General features: G+C 45.5%; 1 protein-coding gene and 1 long non-coding RNA gene across 6 annotated transcripts; one reads left to right on the top strand and one right to left on the bottom strand.

Moving 5' to 3' along the window:
• Nucleotides 1-71: 71 nt before the first annotated feature.
• LOC130527678 (uncharacterized) lies at nucleotides 72-6,057 on the bottom strand. Of its 2 annotated transcripts, XR_008951098.1 has the most exons (6): nucleotides 5,929-6,057; nucleotides 3,526-5,262; nucleotides 2,044-2,124; nucleotides 1,857-1,893; nucleotides 1,544-1,650; nucleotides 72-1,303 (listed from the first exon to the last, which is right to left on the bottom strand). It is a non-coding gene; the product is annotated as an uncharacterized LOC130527678 (long non-coding RNA). The 2 variants fall into 2 exon arrangements; XR_008951097.1 differs by having other exon boundaries at nucleotides 72-1,650.
• Nucleotides 4,348-19,186, top strand: ccdc85al (coiled-coil domain containing 85A, like). 4 transcript variants are annotated; one of them, XR_008951096.1, is made up of 5 exons: nucleotides 5,982-6,646; nucleotides 7,402-8,470; nucleotides 16,565-16,622; nucleotides 16,965-18,146; nucleotides 18,285-19,186. XR_008951096.1 is itself a non-coding variant. In XM_057036374.1 (4 exons), the coding sequence occupies exons 2-4, from the start codon at nucleotides 7,534-7,536 to the stop codon at nucleotides 17,161-17,163; spliced, it is 1,194 nt and encodes a 397-aa protein (XP_056892354.1). In that variant the 5' UTR covers nucleotides 4,348-4,455; nucleotides 7,402-7,533; the 3' UTR covers nucleotides 17,164-19,186. The 4 variants fall into 4 exon arrangements, 3 of the variants coding, with proteins under 3 accessions (XP_056892354.1, XP_056892352.1, XP_056892353.1); XM_057036374.1 differs by lacking the exon at nucleotides 5,982-6,646 and adding an exon at nucleotides 4,348-4,455 and having other exon boundaries at nucleotides 16,965-19,186; XM_057036372.1 differs by having other exon boundaries at nucleotides 16,965-19,186.
• Nucleotides 19,187-19,401: the final 215 nt, after the last annotated feature.

The raw sequence follows: 19,401 nt of genomic DNA on the forward strand, positions 1-19,401 counted from the left end.
CCTATTGGCTCCCTGATTATGACGTTTGTTGGGGACAAAGTAATGCTGGGAAATGTAGTACGCAGCAACTGTTGAAGTTGTAGATTTTTTATATATAGTTTTATTAACTGTGCAACATGTACATACAAAGTGCCATCACTATGAAAATACAACACTTACATAAAGTCAGAAAAACAATCAGTTATTGAGTACAAACACAATTCCATATTTTAATACCCCACTGCTTAGAATAGCCTACACATTATAAACATATTTACACACTTTTTAATGCAGTTTCATTTTGCCTATAGTACATTGCCAATAGATGCAGTCTACATACAACAATCCTTATTGCCTCATTGTGTTACACTATGATATAGTGTCCATACATTATTTTTTACTTAGCAATTAATAGTTAAATAAATAAAAGAGTTAAAGCATTTTTTTGCAGACATGGCAGCATGAAGATATATCTGTATGTATACATGTATGATACCATGCATATAAAGACCATAGACATTGAATTCACACGATTTTAACATTCAGTTGGTCTTTGTGGGTGTTTCCTGTGTGAGTTGAGTTGTCTAATGGCATGTGGAAACAAGCTGTTGCTGAGTCTGGTCGTCTTGCTGCAATAGCTCTTGCAGGATGAGAAGGAGGGTGAACAGTTCTTGCACTAGGTGGGGGACAAGTACAGGTCTTTGGCTGATCTGGTCAACTCTGGTGACCACAACACCCTGATTAAGGGCCTTCTGGGCAACAACAGAGCAGCTGCTGTACCAGACTGAGAGGCCGCTAGTGAGGATGCTCTCCTGTTAATATCATCTGCAAGCTATAACAAACAATATGGCCATTTATCACTATTATCCTAGGATTTCTTCATATTATTTCACAGCCTTATATCATCAATTCTCTTTAGGTGGTGCTGTAGCCACTATTTATTGTCAGGGCAGCACCATACCATAGGTCTAAGAGCCTACAAGAGAGGGACAGAGAGGAAGGGGGAGGAATAGAGCTTTGCCTGCAGCACACCTTTCTCTTGACTCTGTCTCGCAGAAGCATTCACATCCAGGCAGCATGTGTACTCAGACCCATGCCTGCTACCCAATCCAGACTCTAATCCTTGGCCGTGACCATTTTGCGCTGACATGAGCAGAGAACAAAGCGGACCAAAAGAGGATCTGGGTCAGCGGCTGAGGAGGTCCGAGGCTAAGGTCCGAGGAGCATGATCATGGACCATGACAATCTCATGCGAGAGGTCAATCGTAGCCTCCAGCTGCATTTATACGACATGAGGGGCTGAAGGTGAGGGATAAGATCTCATCTGTGACATGGAGAAAGTGTTAGAGGAACATGGGTGTGGCGTGAATGACGCACACTGGTTCAAGCAGGCGTTGTCAGGAGTAGCAGGAATGCAAATATCCTTTCTACAGAGGCCAATATTGACTAACTGTTATTTCTGAAGCGACCCAAGTCTGTTTTCTGTTAAATATCTGCAGGCTTCATTATAATAGCATTCCAGTTTCAGACAGAAATAACTTCAGGCAGAGTTCTGCCGTCTTACTTCCTGGCGACGGTCGTGACGCGAATCCTCCTCTGTGTGTTGGCGTGCTGATACTGGGTAACAAACTGGATCACGCCTCGGCCTCCCTGTGGAATCGGCGCATCGTGCTGCCACACACAAACATGACACATGATGTAGGTAGATTTACAAACCCTAACAAATAGTCTAGGTTGTTGATGGGTTAAGGCTGCATATTTTCCACTGGTTTGTGCCACCGATTCCCATCTCCCACACAAAACTCTGATTTTTGGTGAACAAGCTATTATGTTTAAGTGAAAACAAGAAGAACTGAGACTCTGGGGACAGGACTCACATTGTCTGAGACACAGTCGCCCATCACGATATGGCCCCTGTTAATACAAACTGCAATCAGCAACTGCAGTGGTGAAATCAAACAAAATCATGTTGGATTGAACCAAGAACACATGTGTAAATGGAACAGATGACTCAAAATAAGCACAAGTATCCCCAACAGGTTATCAGTGAGAGTGCTGACATACCCAGTGAGGTTAGGTAAGCACTTCATCTCAAGCAGCCCAGTCTGGTCCAGGGCACAGGCGGGTCGCCAGGGCTTCGTAATACTGTGAAGAGGGGAAAAAAAGTTCACCAAACATCAGTGGGGACACAGCAACATATACCATGTGTTTCACCCAGTGTGTTCCCCGTCTTTTCCTTGAGCCACATTTATCAAGGATTTCCTAGGGCTGTTCAAAAAAAGTGATTTGAAAGTAGTCATATCAATTTTTCAAAGGATTTTAAAGGAGTCATATCCAATTAATCTTATCGGAATGCGTTTCGAGGAACTCAGTGGACAAAGGGTTCGTTACTCCAATGTTGACATTAGCAATCCACAGTTCGGAGTCCAGGAATACGAGTAAGCAATGTGATAATAACGCGACTGAAAATAGATAAATAAATAAAGCTACTGATCTAGCCATTGTGGATCAGTATTATTATCATTTAGTATCATTATTTCTAATTACCATATGGGGCACCTGCCTCCTTGCTCCACAGGATGAGTGATCAAACAAACACATCTATATAATACTCTTAATTATATTATACAAGGACATGCACATGCACACATAAATCACCAAATATAAAATGAGCTCTTTTATTAGATCCAAAAGGACTGAACTTGCATTGGAAAATGCTTCGCCGTGTGCTTCAAAATCGCCAACATTAAAAAGGGATGCAGCCTTGCTTCTGATCCTCCAATAAACATGCAGAAGCACAGTGTCCAGGCCAACTGAGGCGCCCCACTGGCATTTGTCCAATGACCTTTCAAAGAAGTGAATAAAACTGTCCCATTGGAGTGAATGGACGCTTGGCTTCCACAGGCAAATGCATTGACGTCATGGGATGTTAACAAAAGTGAGTCACTCGATTTGTGACAAGTAGCTGATTATGAACGTCCTCATCTTCAAGATGATTTTGTTCTAACCCATTTGTAGTCAATTAAATGTTAACACAATAGTACGTATTTGACCTTTTTTTTGACATTTTAAGGGAAGCTGGGGTTCCCTTGCAGTCTCAGAGAAATTGGTACTGTGTGTAATCAGGCATCATCTGCTATCTGCGTAAGCAGAGTGCAGCGAGGGAAGAACGGCTCTCATCAGTTACATAACTGCAGATCAGCAGTCACAAATTGGAGGATAATATTGAGAGACAGAAGGCATAAAAACAGCCTTTGAACTAACAAAACACTCCTCTTCCTGTTGAATATGGACATCGGGCCCTGGCTGGAACTCTAAATAAGATGCTGGGACCAAACTCCAGTATTTCCTTAGACACACAGAAAAATAAACCAATTAGCTTGAACAAATAGCTGCAGTGTCCTTTCCAACTAGTCTGCATGGAATAAGACAACAAGGTTGCAACAGCAGAGTTTCCAATTATCCTTTTAAAGCATTTCCAAGAACCACACTCTTTTCATTTGCATCACTCACTAATCCCAGAGCAACAGCCAAGCCTCCACTCACCTGGATCTGTTTAGAGTTCAGGTCTTTGGTGCCCCTGAACACAAAGCTCTTGGCAACCCCTTCGCAGCTGAGCTCATGAACCTGAACCATGCATCCGAACGTGATGAGGCCCACCAGTGCGTTGGGTGGGAGCAGGCTGAGGGACATCTGCAGGGACTCCCTGAGGGCCTGGAGGTCCTCTTCTTCCAAGCAGGTGTCCACCACATACAGAAAGATGAGAGGGGTGGGAGGGCCGCGCCGTAAATGGTGAGAAAAGTGATGGTGAGGCCAAAGGATTTGGGTCCCTGCAGCAGCTCGTTGTATACATTATTAATGACCAGCTCAAATAGCAGTTGGGCCAAGAACCAAAGGTCTTCTTCATACAACATGCACCTTAACAAATGATTTACTAATTCATCAAATCAGGAGAGCTTAAGAACTAAATTTTTTCCCAAAATGTATTAATCAGCCCCAATGTAAAAAACTGGTGGTGAGACGTGCAGACATGCCCGAAACACAAGCTGTACTAATAGAATGGTTATCTAACATAGTAGTTTGCTTAATTATCAAACCCCTTTGGCTTTGATCATCACCTGTGATTGTTTGGGGTTCCCAAGTGCTCCTGTCGGGCGATCACACCTGGAACTCATCTCCAGCTCATCACCCACACCTGCCTCCTGCTTTAAAAGCCTGGTCCACTTTCCAATCCTCACCAATTTGTTGTTTAGCCCCAGTGGTACAACCTGGCTCCTGGAATTCTGAATGCAAGTTTGTTTCATTATTCCTGTTTCCACTTCTGAACTGATTGTTAGTCTCTCCTGCAGATCGGACGCCTGTTCGCACCTGCTCCGAGTTTGTCTGCCCCCAGTACCACTTGGTTTTGCCCTGAGCTAACTTTCACTAAATCTTAAATCCAACCTCAACCACTCATGACACTCTGGAAACTGAAAGGTACCGATCATTTTGAGGTTGTTTCCACATCGCACAGATGTGAGCACTGCAGAAACTGATGTGGTCCTTAACATGATGCAGCAGAGGTCTATTTTACTGTGCACAGAGAGTTAAGGGTCTTTTGTAAAGGTGCAGAGGTCAGGGGAGGCTTTCAAAGCTGTATTGGCAAAAGCAGAAAGTCTCACCTCTGATTCTCTAAAGGAGCCAAGATAACAGCTTTGCTGATCCACAGCAGCGTTACAGGAATCTAGACAAACATCCAGAGAACTGAGGTGCTAACATCCATGCTTGTTAGGCTGGATGCTATTTTCTATGTTTATAGTTGCAGAAGCTCACATTACTGTTGAAAGTCAAATACATTATTGATGAAGTGATCCTTTTCAGCTCCAATAGCAGTCGGGTCACAAATCAAGGGAGGATTCTATAGAATTAATGTTTATAGACTGCTGCGCACAATAATGAATAATTTACTCATTTAACAAATTGGGTGAGCTGGAGAACAACCTCTCCCCCCAGATTAATTGGACTGCAATAACATCTCATAAAATTGTTGAGAAGTGCAGACATGAAACACATACCTGCACTACAGAGATGAAAACAGGAATGTCTGACACTGGCTCCTTGGTGGAGGTAATAACAAATACAGGTGGTCTGACTGCAGATCACTGGTTCATATTGTAGCGGTGGCAGGTCAGGCCTCTCTTTGGTGGGCGTGAAGAGGCACGAGAGTGGGACCACCAGCCTGGTGGCTTCCAGTCGACTGGACGGCCACATGTTCCAGCTGAATCTCACCCCATCTCTGTCCTCCTGTTGGAATACCACTCAATTTACATAGAGTACAATTTACTTTTAGAGAAGCCCTACAACTGGCTTGTGTGCGCCACTCAGAATGTCCAGGTTTAGGCGTCTACTATTGGCTCTTTCATTTGCTCTCTTAAGAACTGCTTAGAAAACACTCTTCATAATTATATTCCTTTCAATGTAATGATATTTTGCCAATATACCCAGTATACATACAAGACATTCCAAAGGCTGAATGCCATTGTGTCATGTTATGATTAGATTGAAATGTATTGAAATTTTTTTTTAGCTCTTAGTGAAACATGGCATTATTATTTTGTATGTTAAATATTTAAAAGGTGCTTTTATTCCACCAATGCATATTTACATAAGAACCCACTTTGTCCTTACTTTTCTTCCACAATGTTTGAGGGAAAAGAAGGGAAAAAAGCACCCTGTAAAAGAATAGGAACCCCAGTAGATGTGGTTGCTGTGGTAACTTGATCAAGCCCTATATAATTAGAAAAGCGGCTCAGCTCAACATTGCTACTGAGTGTTAATAGTTAAAATAACATAATATAGCATTTTAATATCGTTATTCCGGAATATTTTCATAATAAACGGCTTTGTATCATAGATTCCCATTAGATGGCGCTGTAGCCACGATTTCTAGCGCAGGGAGCGTCAACCCACCGGTCCAGGAGCTGGAGAGAGAGAGAGAGGAGGGCTGGTGGAGAGATCTCTGCTGTGCGTGCAGAGAGTGCGTTCTTCCCTCTGCCTCGCAGAAAGCTTCCCATCCAGGCAGCATGTGTGCGCCGAGACTCTCCGCGGATGCTTCCCTCACGCACCGACCACGCCTGCTACCGATTCTGGATTCGAACCCGCTACAGAAAGTGGTCCGTGCGCGGGTCCTCATCCTTGGCCGTGAGCGCTTTGCGCTGATATGAGGAGAGAGCATCTTCCCTGTTCTATCCGGCTCTGTCAGCTGTTGCTCTAGCAGATAGTGGAAGGGTGGGGAGCAACAGAAGAAGGCCAAACTATGAGACTGACTTTCTACCGCTCACCGGCTTCCATCCCCTAGTCCACCCGCGGAGCGGATGCGAGCAGACGCCACCGAGCCTCTGACTGGTTTCTGTGCTTCGTCGGTGCCAGAGGAGCTGTGCCAATGGAGAAAGCAACTCCGCCGCCCCAGCCCCAGCTCCAGCTCTCCATAGCGAAGACCGAAAGTCCTGCGGCGGACATCTCCGGCCTGACCGACGAGGAGCTGCTCAAGTGGACCAAAGAGGATCTGGTTCGGCGGCTGAGGAGGTCCGAGGCCGACAAGATGAGCGTGATCATGGACCACGGAAATCTCATACGAGAGGTCAATCGTAGCCTCCAGCTGCATTTAAACGAGATCAGGGGGCTGAAGGTGAGGGGGGCGCGCATCCGTGAGGGATGAGATCATAGTTTTGGAGCGCACCTGAGAGCGCGCACGTCAGAATGGATGTTCCGTTATTTAGAGAATAAATGGCAGCAAAATGTTACATTATACTAAATAAATATCAGATATGGATGAATGTGCACGTGGCCTCGGAAACATATGAAGGGGACCGTTACCGACAGAATTGCTTTTCTGTATTGTTTAAAAAAAAAAAAAAAAAAACTCACGGAGGGATCCTTTGCCTATGGTGAAAAGCTCACTTGTGCAGTTGTGCGTCTTGTAACAAGAGTTGGGATGGGGAGAGCTGATGAGAAAGTTAAAAACAAAAAAAGAATATCTTGGATATCCAAGAAAAGGGATTGTTCACAGTAACAGAGTGTGGACATTTTGAGCTGAAGTCAATCTGTTGGCTCTCCGCTCCCCAACAAAACACCCAAAATAATCCTGTTTCACTTTGAATCACAGGCAATGAGTCTGTGCTTTCATAGGGAAGATAGAGGGGATTAGGATGTCATCTCATTCTGAGTATCAGCCGTCTGATACCCAAAATAGAAGGTAAATGGATTGAAAGTGGACGGCGGGTACATTGATCTACTTAGAGGAAAAGAACAAACAGACATCTTTTTAAAACAAGGTCCAAATTTGATTTCCCTGTCCTAATATTCAAGCTTTGTGATGCGTCCTCATCCAGGTCTCAGTGCAACTGTCATTTAATCCCACATTGTTCTTTCTGGTCCTCTTAGGACGTAAATCAGAAGCTTCATGAAGACAACCGTGAGCTGCGTGACCTCTGCTGCTTCCTGGATGATGACCGCCAGAAAGGCAAGCGGGTGTCCAGGGAGTGGCAGCGTTTGGGCCGTTACAGCGCCAGCATCATGCGCAAAGAGGTCACTCTCTACCTCCAGAAGCTCAAGGAACTGGAGGTCAGACAGGAGGAGGTGATTCGTGAAAACATGGAGCTGAAGGAGCTCTGCTTGCTGCTGGATGAGGAGAAGGGTGTGGGAGGTGGAGGTGGCGGCGGAGGCGGCGTAAGCGTGGGCGGCTGCCGTAACTCCATAGACAGCCAGAACAGTTTGCTGCTGGTTCCTGGGCATGGGCTGCTCATGAGAGATGTGGGCGATGGGAGCAGCACCTCCAGTGCATGGAGCACCGACAGCTCTGATCACCCTCACCATAAGCAGTCCCACCTGGCTCCAGGTGGAGTCGGAGGGGAAAAGGGCAGCCTTGAACTCATGCACAAACCAAGGTGTAGCAGCATCAGTGCAATGGGAGGCGGGACTGGATCGGACAAGGACGTCTCTAGTCCCGAGCATCCTGCTGGGCGCCATCGAAGTACCAGCCTCGAGTACCCGTACACTCTGCCCCAGCTCTGCCGGCCTCGCTGCGGATCCATATCTGTGCCTGACCACAGTCGAGTCATGAGGGGCCTTAGCCCGGAAAAATACGGGAGGAACGTCGGTCGAGGAATCTACGAGCAACAGCTCAAGCACCACAGCTCCGACCTCCTGCTGGGTCAGAGGCAGCACCTCGTGGGTCAGGGAGACGGCAGAGAGCTCTTTCAGAGGCACCACAGGAGCAGCATCAGCAGCACCGGGTGTATGAGCCCAGAACCCCGGCTGGCACATCTGGGGAACACAGAGCACCACGAAAAGAGCTGCCTGGTCAAGGGGGGCAGCCCTGAACCCCAAAGACACCAGTACAACATGAGCCCCGACCACGTCAAGTTTGGAAGCCCTGGAAGAGACGGACAGAGGAGGGCGGCTGGAGATGAGCTCTCGCCTCATCATCGCAGCATCTACAATGGAATGAATGGTACGTGTGCGTGCACTCTCACACTTATCTCCCACATCCAGCGTACCACACTCAAAAAAAGGGTTTATTTCCATTTAGAAATGTGGCGATTGAGGCCCGGTGTTGTGAGATGAGTGCCAGTTATGGGTGTGACAGGGGAAGGCGGATAATATTGGCTTGGCTGCTGTTTAAATACCCCACAGTGGCTGATAATGATTTCTGGAGTGAAACTGCTGAGTGGTGCAGAGCTGGCTGAAGGACAGATTCCTCAAGGTGAAATATCTGCATGACTTTGAAATATGAGCCTGAATTTACACAACAGAATACAGGAAGGATATCCGCCGCCACTTCACGTCTAAACATGGAGCCACGTCTGGATAGTTCTCATGTTTTTTAGGGGGATGGTTGTGAAGAGAACACACCAATTAGCAGTTAGATTGTGTTTGTGCTCCTCCTGCGGTCCCAGAAGCACGACCGTTTTTAATCATAGTGTAGATTGTGAGGATGTCATAGGACATAGTTCAGAAATCAAATAAACGTGGAAACGTTCCAGGGGCAGTCCATAACAGTCCAGGAACAAACATGTCATCTCTTCCCGTTTTTGCAATCGAAGGATTCCCCTGGATTATCGTAAAAGGCACGCACAACTTTGATTTGAATCATCACTCTGCCTCTTTTGGTGCTCATTCTCCGTGAGAGCGTTTCAATCTCACTGTAACCTCAAACCCATATGAAGTCTGCGAGAGGCCTCATCACATTAATGCCCTACAAATCCCTAATTGGAGGATATCGGGAGTGCACGGGGCCCTCGCAGACTGAGCCTCTGTAGAGTAAAAGGGATGCTCCACACTCACAAAGGCTCAGATGTCCTCATCTATGAGGACAGTTATATCTCTGTCCCCTCTGACCTGCCAAGGACACTAATGTCAAGTGTCTCCGTATCGAGGCACAAACACTGGCTTTAGTTGGAAGCTGGACGTTTTGCTGCAGCGCCGCTCTGACAATATCAGAAAATGAGACGGAGAGCATGAGAGAAACACTGCCAGAAGAAGAGAAGACTGAATAACCGTCTTTGTGAGGGTGGAGGAATAAAGAGAGCAACTACATCTGTCGGCCATTGACCTATCCTCATTGTCGGGGTCTTTTTTTTTTTGGAAGGAGAGGGAATTTAATTCCTGTGATGCTGTCGTACACTGCACTCACTTGGATTATCCTCTAAGCCCTTTGCCCAGTATTATTTCATTTTTATGTGTGTGTGATTTGGATAGATATGCCAGAGTGTGCCAGGATCACTGTAGCTATGTGGGTTTTTATTCAGACAAATGAGTGTCTCATGTCTGCCATTTAAATTCCCGACAAAATCCCAAATAAAAGCAAAACAGCTCTCTGACCTCTGCAGCCTTTCAACACGATCTGCTTTTGCATGTTTGCCCGGAGCTTATAGCACATATTCTGTTCACTTCTGGGAAAAAGGACCAATCCTTCTCTGGCCTGAGAAGCACATTAGCGTTGCAAAATGGAGGAGATTAAAAACAGTTGCAGCTTATTAAAAAGTAGCATAAGGAGTAACGAAACAGTTTGTTGTTCCACCGTTGATTAAATAAAGACAGTAAACCCGTTGTGTCACATAATGTGGTAGGACACAAGTGAAAGCAGTCTTAGTTCAGATCCATGTGATAACGTTCCTGCAGGCTGAAGTCTCATGACCCAGACTGCAGGGTTCATGCCCAGAGGATCTCTGCATGGCAGGGGGTCCTATTCCAAAAAGAGGACGGCCTTAATCGCGTTTTCCGCTTCAGCAATCACAGGTTCTGCATATTAGCTTAAGCTGCCTGCAGGATCTGCAGGAGAAAATGAAACTGTCATGAACTGTCCCACCTGGGAACTCTGCCTCTGCACATGCGACGCCAAAGACTGCCGCAGATGCACGCGCACCCAAACGCCATGGAGAAAAATGCTTTGGACTTCCTGTGCAGACAGCAGCAGTCACACAATTAGCATTTTGTTTTTGTTTGTTGAACCTCAGACTGCTGTCATGAGACGACTGTCAGTACAGCCGGTGATTGGACTTAATAGAGAAGAGATTTCTTCCTGCGCTCAGTATCTGTTGATTTAACCAGAGCTGACAAACACTGGCAGCATGAATCTACATTCGCAGGGAAGAATCTGATTGAATTAGCAAAGATCTTCCCACTGGCTCGCTGATTCTTTTCGTCCTGGTAAGTGTGGCATCGCTTCAGCCCCTCTGGTTGTTGTGCTGAAGTGCCGCCGACTGTCAGAGCAACAGGAAATCATCACTGAGGCTTTGACTACAGCAGCTATTCTCTCGATTCCCCCCCCCCCCACCACCCTAATTGGCTGCCAGTAGGAAGGGCCAGCTGTCGGCAAGTGTGAAAACTGATTGCAAATCTTTTTTTTTTTTTTGGTTGAAAACGGCCGGAGAATGCGCTCTTTGCCAGACTGAGCCGGGAAAGGGGGGGGGGCCAAGAAGTGTTGAGTGGATTACTGCTTCCTCTCTGCATCTTCTCCTCTTCCCCTGACTCTATTCTTCTCCGTCTCACATGTCTACCAAGGCGGTGGATGGAGCGCGTCCCCTTGACGAATGGTGGGCTATGCCACTCGGAGGAAGTCAAATGTTTGTCGCAGCTGCCTGACATGAAAGGATTTGGGGGAGCATTAGCCCGCTGTAATTCAAATGGATTATTCCTACCAGACGACCTCATCTGTGGCGCTTGCCGTCCCAGACGGGTCGCTCATGACTAGTCCTCCTAAAGCGGCAGGGCGTGGTGGAGGCTGACACATTTGGTTGCTTGATAACGGCAGAAGTTTTGCTTTTATTTGGGCTGCATGCGCATGCTGCTGCTCCTAATGCTGTCAGAGGTGTGATTCAAAAGCCTTATTTCCTTCATATTCAGTTCCAGAGCTGAGTCAGGAAAGAGATTCTGAGGGGGAAAAAAAGGAAATAAGGGCTTATTTGAACAAATCCAATAAAAATGCAGGTTATGCTCCACTGAACGCTGCTAAACATCAGACCGGACGACTGAAATGACACGGTAACAAAAGCTCATCCACCCCTGAATAAATAACGAGATGTAGTCTGCACTTTAGTCATTTGTGTTTAAGGTGAAACCCAGTTGGACCAGATGACACAGCTATGATTATTCTTACTTATTTTCCTTCAGCAATGCAAGATATTTCCACGAATGTGGCAGTTATGAAAATGAGTACTATCCAGCCCCTACATGCTAGCAGCTCCGAAGCAGCTATTTGAGTCATAAAGGAGGGCGCTTCGCTCGCCACGTTCTTGCATCGCTCCTGCTCAAAACCCCCAGAGGTCCGTGACAAATGTTCCACAGTAACCTCAGTCGTCTGGTAGACACGCAAGCCCAGTGGAACGCGGAACAGCCTTTGTACGCTTATGCTGGGCCAGTGGGGAGCGGCCCATTGAGCTGAGAGGAAATTAGCTTCCTAGGCCAGGTAATTAACTGGAAGATGAGTGGCTGCCACGTACGAGGGCAGCTGGCGGCCCGAGGGAGCCTCCGTCGGTCCCACAGTCACCAGCGGTAACCACGCTCGGCTGTGCTCAGTTTCCCTTGTGAAGCGGAGGCAAAGCAGGAGGATGTTTAACATGACAAGTGCTTTTGTACATTCGAAAGCTTGTGAAGGAATATTCGATGTGAGAATCCAGGTTTTACGCATTTCTTGAGAACGAGAGCGAGCGCGCCAGTGAAAAGTCTTAACGCCGGCGGCTTAGCGAGGCTTACGTTTGCCCCGCTGGTCAGTTATTCCGCTGATGCCGTCTGTTAACAAGGCGAGTGAGAATGGCCTTAACACGCCTGAACCGCTCCGTCTGACGGCATCATCCCTGCTGGCAACACGCAGGAAGCAGTTATCCATTTCCTGCAGCACAAATTTATCTGCCGCCTATATCGTGCATTACGCACATTTGATGTATCGGCCGCCCGATGAGAGCGACGCGGAGACACGGGTCCCATTACCGCCGATGGATGGATCCTTCCAATGTGAAACGATAGGCGGAGTAGTCATTACACATTTATTGTTGGCTGTTACTCACTCTCAGAGACATACTCTGTGAGGTTTCCTGTCAGGGGTACCGACATCCGCCGGCTAGCCCCACAGTTCCAGAGCGGATGGCTCATTTCCTACAGCAAAAAAAAACGTGTGTTCAATTACCTTTTTCATTTGCCCCGTGCGAGCTTTAGGTAAAGTCTGCCATTGAAAGATGGGAAGTAGCTGGTGCTAGCGCCTCTGAAATGTCGCCCTTCATGTCTCTACTTCTGATAGACGACCAGTTGTGGTGTAATTTTAAATATTTAGCTATTTAGTGGTAGGTGTCCTTCACATGTAGGTGATGGATCAGGATTTATTTAGGCTACAGCAGATATCACGCTGCACCGTGAGCACACATGCTGTCGCAGCCACCACCCTGTTCAAGCAAGAAACCTCCGGCTTCGCCTGATTCCCAAACGGTGTTTGTGCAGAGATAACTTTGCCCCAACCCCTTTTTTCCATTGCAGGAACTTTTTTTTAATGTTCACAATGATTTGGGAAAAACCTTGACACATTTCTGCCTTTATTTTAAGATTAGCCAGAATTGTTGAGGGGGCGGGGCTGTGTGCTGTAGACTGCTGATTGGTGGAGCACACTTACAGCCTTTGGGGCCAGGTGGAGGTTGACGAGTCAAGAGGACATTGATTGAACATCCTTAGCTCAACAGTAAAGGAAATCAGAGATGTTCCCGTGCCCCCCCCCCCCCCCATCATGCATTGAGATGCCGCAATCTCCTGCATTATTCACCAGCGTTGAGGATTGATGGGCAGTAACACGTGGATACAGGGCAACAGCAGTTTATCGTGCAAATGCCGGCTTCAATAATTCATTTCACCATCCATGGAAGATAACAGACCCCGGGGCTGTGACTGACACTGTGGACCGCTGCTATGGCGGTAGAGTGATGGGGCGAGGGCTTAAACAGGAAGGACAGAAGCAAAAAAAAAAGGAGTTAATGACTGATAATGTACTGAGTCTGATGGAGGAGGCAGGAAGATCCCGGTGATAAAGCCAGACATCCGTGTACCACGCATATAAACACGATGCTGCCCCCTTGGTAAGTTAAAACCCGCTGGTCCATTATGCTGATCATGCTAAATTAATTTGTTAGTTTATGGTCATCTGAGCTTCGTCTTCTGTAATTCTTTCTTAAATTGATCACAAATATGCTTCTGACTAACACACACACACACACACACACACACTCTCTCTCTCTCTCTGACCTTATAGGCTCGACCAGCCCACAGGGCACCAATTATCCGGCTCTTCCCCAGCGGGTTCCATCGTCACTTCTCTTCATGCTACCTCAGCCTCAGAGAGAGCTAACTGCAGGAAGCACAGCTCCCAGTTATTTACTCTTTCCTACCTGCTGTCACGTTCCAGTTTCCCCACACTCCTCTGATATCGGGAATCCACCCAAGCGTCGTGACCCTGGCTGCGGAATTTTAGTCTCTTTTTATACTCTGAGGAGTCAAATGAGAACAAACACGAGCTTCTTCAAAATGTCATTAAAGCATAACTATGGAGGGAGAACGGTTTAATTTCTAAGGCTTAGACGAATATAGAAAAGAACAATGTAGCCTAACAAAAGACTGAAAATCCTAAAGGAACTGTGGATTTAAGGAAACTTCTTTAAAATAATCATCTAGCTGTACGACACTGCAACAGCTTTTTGCCCTTGCAAGTTACTGTCTTCTATAAAAATTTAAACAATCCCTTTACGCCTTATAATTAAATCAGAAATGTGCTCCCCTTGACATGTAAATACGTGGACCTTGGTCGAAGGTTTCAGCCTTATGGGCATGATAACACGAGCTCTGCAGACCTGCATTTAAGGATATTCCTTCACTCCTCTGCAGATCCTCTCAGCGTCTGTTGGGGCTGTTTTCAGGTCTCTCTAGAGCTGTTTAGTTGAATTTCAGGGTTCTGGCTGGTCCATTCCAAGACATTCACAGTTGTTTTGGCAACGTGATTAGGACCATTGTGTTTTTAGAAGGGGAGCCTGTGGCGTTGGCTGAGGTTCTGAGTGCTCTGGATCAGGATATTTGTCTCTACTTAGGGCTTTGGGCATCTGAGAGGTGCCTGTGTGGCCAGATTGGTGCAGCGATTCTGGACATTTTTCTAATCTGCACTCAGGATCTCTGGAGCTCAGCCAGCATCATGTTTTACTCTAATTCAAGTTCTTTTGATTTGTCAAGATTACACAATAGCCATTTTTTTCTTTCATGCATTTTTAGCTTTAGATGAATCGTCCCTTCACCTGACGCTGCAGTGTCAGCATGATATTCTCCACAGCGGCAGCAGTATTGATCGGAGGACTGTGATTTTGTTTCCACTTTTTCTCTTTCATACATTATCTGTTGTGCCTCGGCTGTTCAGGTGGGTCATAAATACTATTGGATCATAATCTGTCACCATCATTCTGTGCGGAGGTTCCTCCTCTATTATTTAACAGGCTTTCTTGGATGAGGTTTTTTTTTTGCCATTTTTAAACTTGATTCAAGGCAACATCATTGGAAAGGCCTGTCTCTAGTTTTCTGAGCCCAACTACTAGCTAAACGGAAGCTCCCTGATCTACCGCGTCTCTCTGTTCCTGCTCACCCATCCTGGATAATTCATATGCCCGGGATCTCTGATCTGAGGGAATGTCCATGTGAATCCGTTCGGCATTGATCCAGTTGATAGAGGGAGAGACAGGAGGTTGTGGACGGAGGAAAGAAGACCGAGCGGTTCAAATCTGTACCTGCTTGATTCAGATATCAATAAAAACTTGAAATGCGCTTTGGGGGTTTACCTCAGATTTTTAAAAAAGAAAAATCCCAAAACAAAATCAACACATCTTGTAAATCTGTTACTATAAAGACCCTCACATCCCCTTAAATCCAGATTTATTCATAGCATAATCATTATACAGATGTAATTTATTTCTGTTTTTGTCTCTTGTTTTCTATTCCTTTTCTTTCTACCCTGATTCTCAACGCTCCACCTCACGGTCGCGGTCCTTCAAGTCAATCCAACTTTATCGATATAACATTTGTTACACTCAAGTTTGATTAACCCTTTAACAGGGGGAAACCTTGAGCAGGGCCTGGATGTTTGCTGAAAAACTCCACAGAAGATATTTGGCTCCTCAGTTTGTGCCAATCAGAGCAGTAGAACCAAAGAATGAGGTGCAGTAAACGTCCCAGCATCCTCTTTTCATACATACCATCTGTCCCTCCATCAGATTTTCCATCTTTGTGTCTGTGTTTGTGGGGAAAGTGAGCTGTGATCGTGTCTTTACCTCTCTGTCACCTGTCTGAGATCTACAGCAGCTGTGGAATCAATTAAACCCACCACACTTTGACCTCCGAATGCAAATAGCCTCCAGCCCTCTTCCATGTCCCAGGACTCGTTGGAAGACCTCATATCAGCGTTGTAGCAAAGGCAAAGACGGAAATCTTTTGCGGAACGCAGTGGCCACAGGAGCGATAAACCAGATTTAGACTATTTCTTTACATTAAAGCAGAAGACATCGGTGAAGGATGGCTAGTTAGCTGCTCATTCTGTCCCTTTTGTAGCAGAACATGATCATCACTCTGACTTTCTACCCTCTGTCATCCCACCATGGGTCTAGCTTATCATCTCAAAGGAAGGAGGGAGTTGACCCCCTGCCCATCAGCACTGACAACATTTTTTTCATGAGAACATAGAGGCAGAGTGGTTATGGGTAATATTGATTATTCACAGCTTGTTACAAGTCCTGCTGCTATGCTAGCCTGCGTAGCTGTTGCTTTTAGCTCCATCAAAAGCCAGTTGAATTCTGATAAAACGGATATACGACATTTTGTCAAAAGAAAATCGTGCTGGGGTAAAAGAAAGACGAGATGTTGTTCCACATTAAACAAATTGAATTAACAAATTTGATTGCCAATGGTATCAACTTATACTCAGCCTGAACAGGTACATAAACTGATATGAAATGATAGCTTATGGTCTGTAGTTCTTATCAAAAGAGCACGCTAAACTCCCCCCTCCCCCCTGTCTTTCTTCTCCTTGTCACAGCATTGATTTCGGCAGGCTGCTGCAGTAACAACTGTAGAAATGTCAAGCTCTGGGACAGGTAAGGCCGTCGTTCTAACCTGTTTCTTTTTTTTTTCTTTTTCTTCACTTTTTTGTTAATTAGAATCTCTGTAAGAACAAGGACAGCCAGTGAAGGTCATTGTGCATCCACCAGAGTCCACAATCCAGTAATTAGCTCTTAGGATTCCATTTGATCCTATAATGGGCTTTCTTTTGCAGGAGTCTTGAAACCTATTTACATTTAACAGCTGGCTCAGAGGCAATTTGACATTGATACTATAGAATGACAATCGTTCATATAATGGGCCCGAATAAGCCGAAAGCTTCAGATGCATGTTGAAATCTTTGGTCTGACCCATGTGTAATCACAGTGGCTTTACAGTGGGATTACTGAGCTGGAGGTGACCGTACCCTGTCCCTCTGTGCATCCTGCATCTTCAATGAAGCTCCATCGGGATGGCAGTAAATATTTAATGCCTGTAAGAGACAAGACGTGTGCACACACAGTGTTGTACAAGTATGTTGAGGCTGTTCATATGCCTTATTTTGCTAGAAATCTTGTTTTTTTCCTCACACATTAGTGTTTTCACCTCATCTTTCCTCTGACATGAGTACAAAAGAAGGCGTACTTCCCATCATTAAATGATTCACACTCTCAGATAAAAAGAAACACGCCATGAAGTCGGCTCCCTCGCCTCGCAGCTGGAGGGGAAACAGTTGCAGGAGAGCACGGAAGGAACCGCCGCCGAGGCGACATGAAAACCAGCAGCGATGAACCTCACACTCAAACTCTGTTGTTTACCTCCGGCGTTAATCAATCCCACCGCGGTATTGAACGGCTTTCTAAATGGCTGAGTATGGTCCAAATGTCACAAAAATCCAAGAGCTGCTTCTGCAACTGGACCAAATCCATTTATTAACGCCGTATTCATGCACAGGTCTTGATGGATTGTTGCAAGAGCCACGACCTTCAGCAATAAATTAGTAAGAGGCAGCTGTTGGTGTTTCAAGGTAGCGGCAGCTGAAGTGGCAAACAGAGAACGATGAGGAAAAATGTAGTTAATTATTCACTTCTTTTCCCCCAAATGACAACAGAATAGATAATTATGTTATAGAATTAGATCCATTGTGTTGAGAATGGTTGCATGTTTATCATCAAGTCAGTGGCTGATATTGTCTGTAACACCTCCTCAAGGTTACTGTTCTATTGTGAGTAATTCTCTGAACTAGAAATAGGCACAGAAAGGTAATATCTGGATTACATGGATTCATGTTCAGCTTCATCTACTGCTAATTAGCGTCAAGCATGCTACGTGATATTTTATCTTTAGACACCATCAAGGAAGGCTGAAAACAAAATGAACGGTCCATAAAAGATCAGCGCTAATATGAATAAAAATGTAAGGGAAACGTTGAAGAAATCATACTGCAAATTGTAACAATTCAACTGTTGCTATGATGGATCAGAAACATGGCAGGTGAGGTCGGCAGGTCACCCTCCTAGTGCTTACTCATCAGGAAATTGGCCTGGAAAAATTTAATAAAGTGACAAAAGCTCCTTTTGGTGAGTCCACAACACTTCTAACGCTATGAGCTTTTCCAGAAAACCACAAATGCAGTTTTCTTGAATCTCTATACAAAAGACTGTGTGCCTATCTGCAGGGGTTTGTAGATGTTGTTGACTCTTCTTGTTGTTGTGCAGCTTCGATGCCTCTTCTTGACCCCGACTTCAAGAACCAGGCGTCCCCGCGCTAAAGCGCTCCTGCGGCACCTGCGTGACGCGCCCGTGTTTGCCTTCATATCCTCATTTCAACATATCGAGCGTCTTCGGTGGAGTTTTGGTGCAGCTGGAAAAACTTTTGAGGACTGCCACGGCGAACCGGATTAGAGCGGATATCTCTCCCTGCCAACTGTGACACTGCTACCTCCCGGAGAGCACCCAGAGGATGGGAGGAATCAGGAAAAGAGGATGATGGGAGAGTGTTTGTGCCACTTCCTCTCTGTTTACAAAAGCAGATCACTGTTGGAGAAGCACATGAAGTCGACTTTGGACACCCCGCGGTTCTTTTTCCGACCCTCCTCCTCCCTTCTCCCCGTGTCAGATCTTCAAAGTGTGTAATGAGGCAGTTATAATCTACTCCCCTCTTCCTTTCTGTCCCTCACTCCCAGCTCCGTCCATCACAACATCCAATTTTACAGCCATTTCAGCTGAGTTAAAGAACAAACAAACTTGTAATTGTTTAAAGATGTTATTCAAGAAATATGACAAAGTAAAAACAAGAAAATCTTCCTGTGTCTTAAACCAAGATGGTCATTACTAGCTGTTGACAGATGTTCTAGGTCTATAAATTGCGATGTTTGGGTGTAATCGTTCCTTTTTGTATCATCTTTGTTGCTCCCTCAAAATGCCTAAATCTGGCAATAAGATTATTCGTTTCTCCATTTTGTTTTTTTTACAAGTAAAATGTAGATTATGGGATTAGTTTTCTATATATCTATATACAAATATATGATTATTATTTTTGACTGTATTAGAACTATTGTATGAAGATGCATATAATATATATATGAAACAATAAACAGAGTTCTTTATGTAAAAGTAAATGATGTCTTTCGAGTTCATTTGACTCTCTTTGTGTGTGTGTGTGCGTGTGTGTGTCTGTTAGAGTGTGTATGTGTTGTACAGGTGTCACAGTGAGGACCGAAATCCAAAGGTTCCATAAAAATCAAGGACATTTTTGGTCCTTCGGCTCTCCAGGGGTTGTTTCCCCTGGATGCTTGTGGCTCTCCTTGCTTCCCTGGTCAACACACACCTGCTG

This window comes from Takifugu flavidus, chromosome 6 (assembly GCF_003711565.1).
Source record: "Takifugu flavidus isolate HTHZ2018 chromosome 6, ASM371156v2, whole genome shotgun sequence".
Classification (NCBI taxonomy): Eukaryota; Metazoa; Chordata; class Actinopteri; order Tetraodontiformes; family Tetraodontidae; genus Takifugu; species Takifugu flavidus.

Coding starts and splice junctions, on each gene's coding strand:
- ccdc85al (XM_057036372.1), top strand. CDS start 6,401: ATGGAGAAAGCAACTCCGCCGCCCCAGCCCCAGCTCCAGCTCTCCATA. Junction 8,471..16,564: donor CATCTACAATGGAATGAATG/GTACGTGTGCGT, acceptor TCCTTGTCACAG/CATTGATTTCGGCAGGCTGC. Junction 16,623..16,964: donor AATGTCAAGCTCTGGGACAG/GTAAGGCCGTCG, acceptor GTGGCTTTACAG/TGGGATTACTGAGCTGGAGG.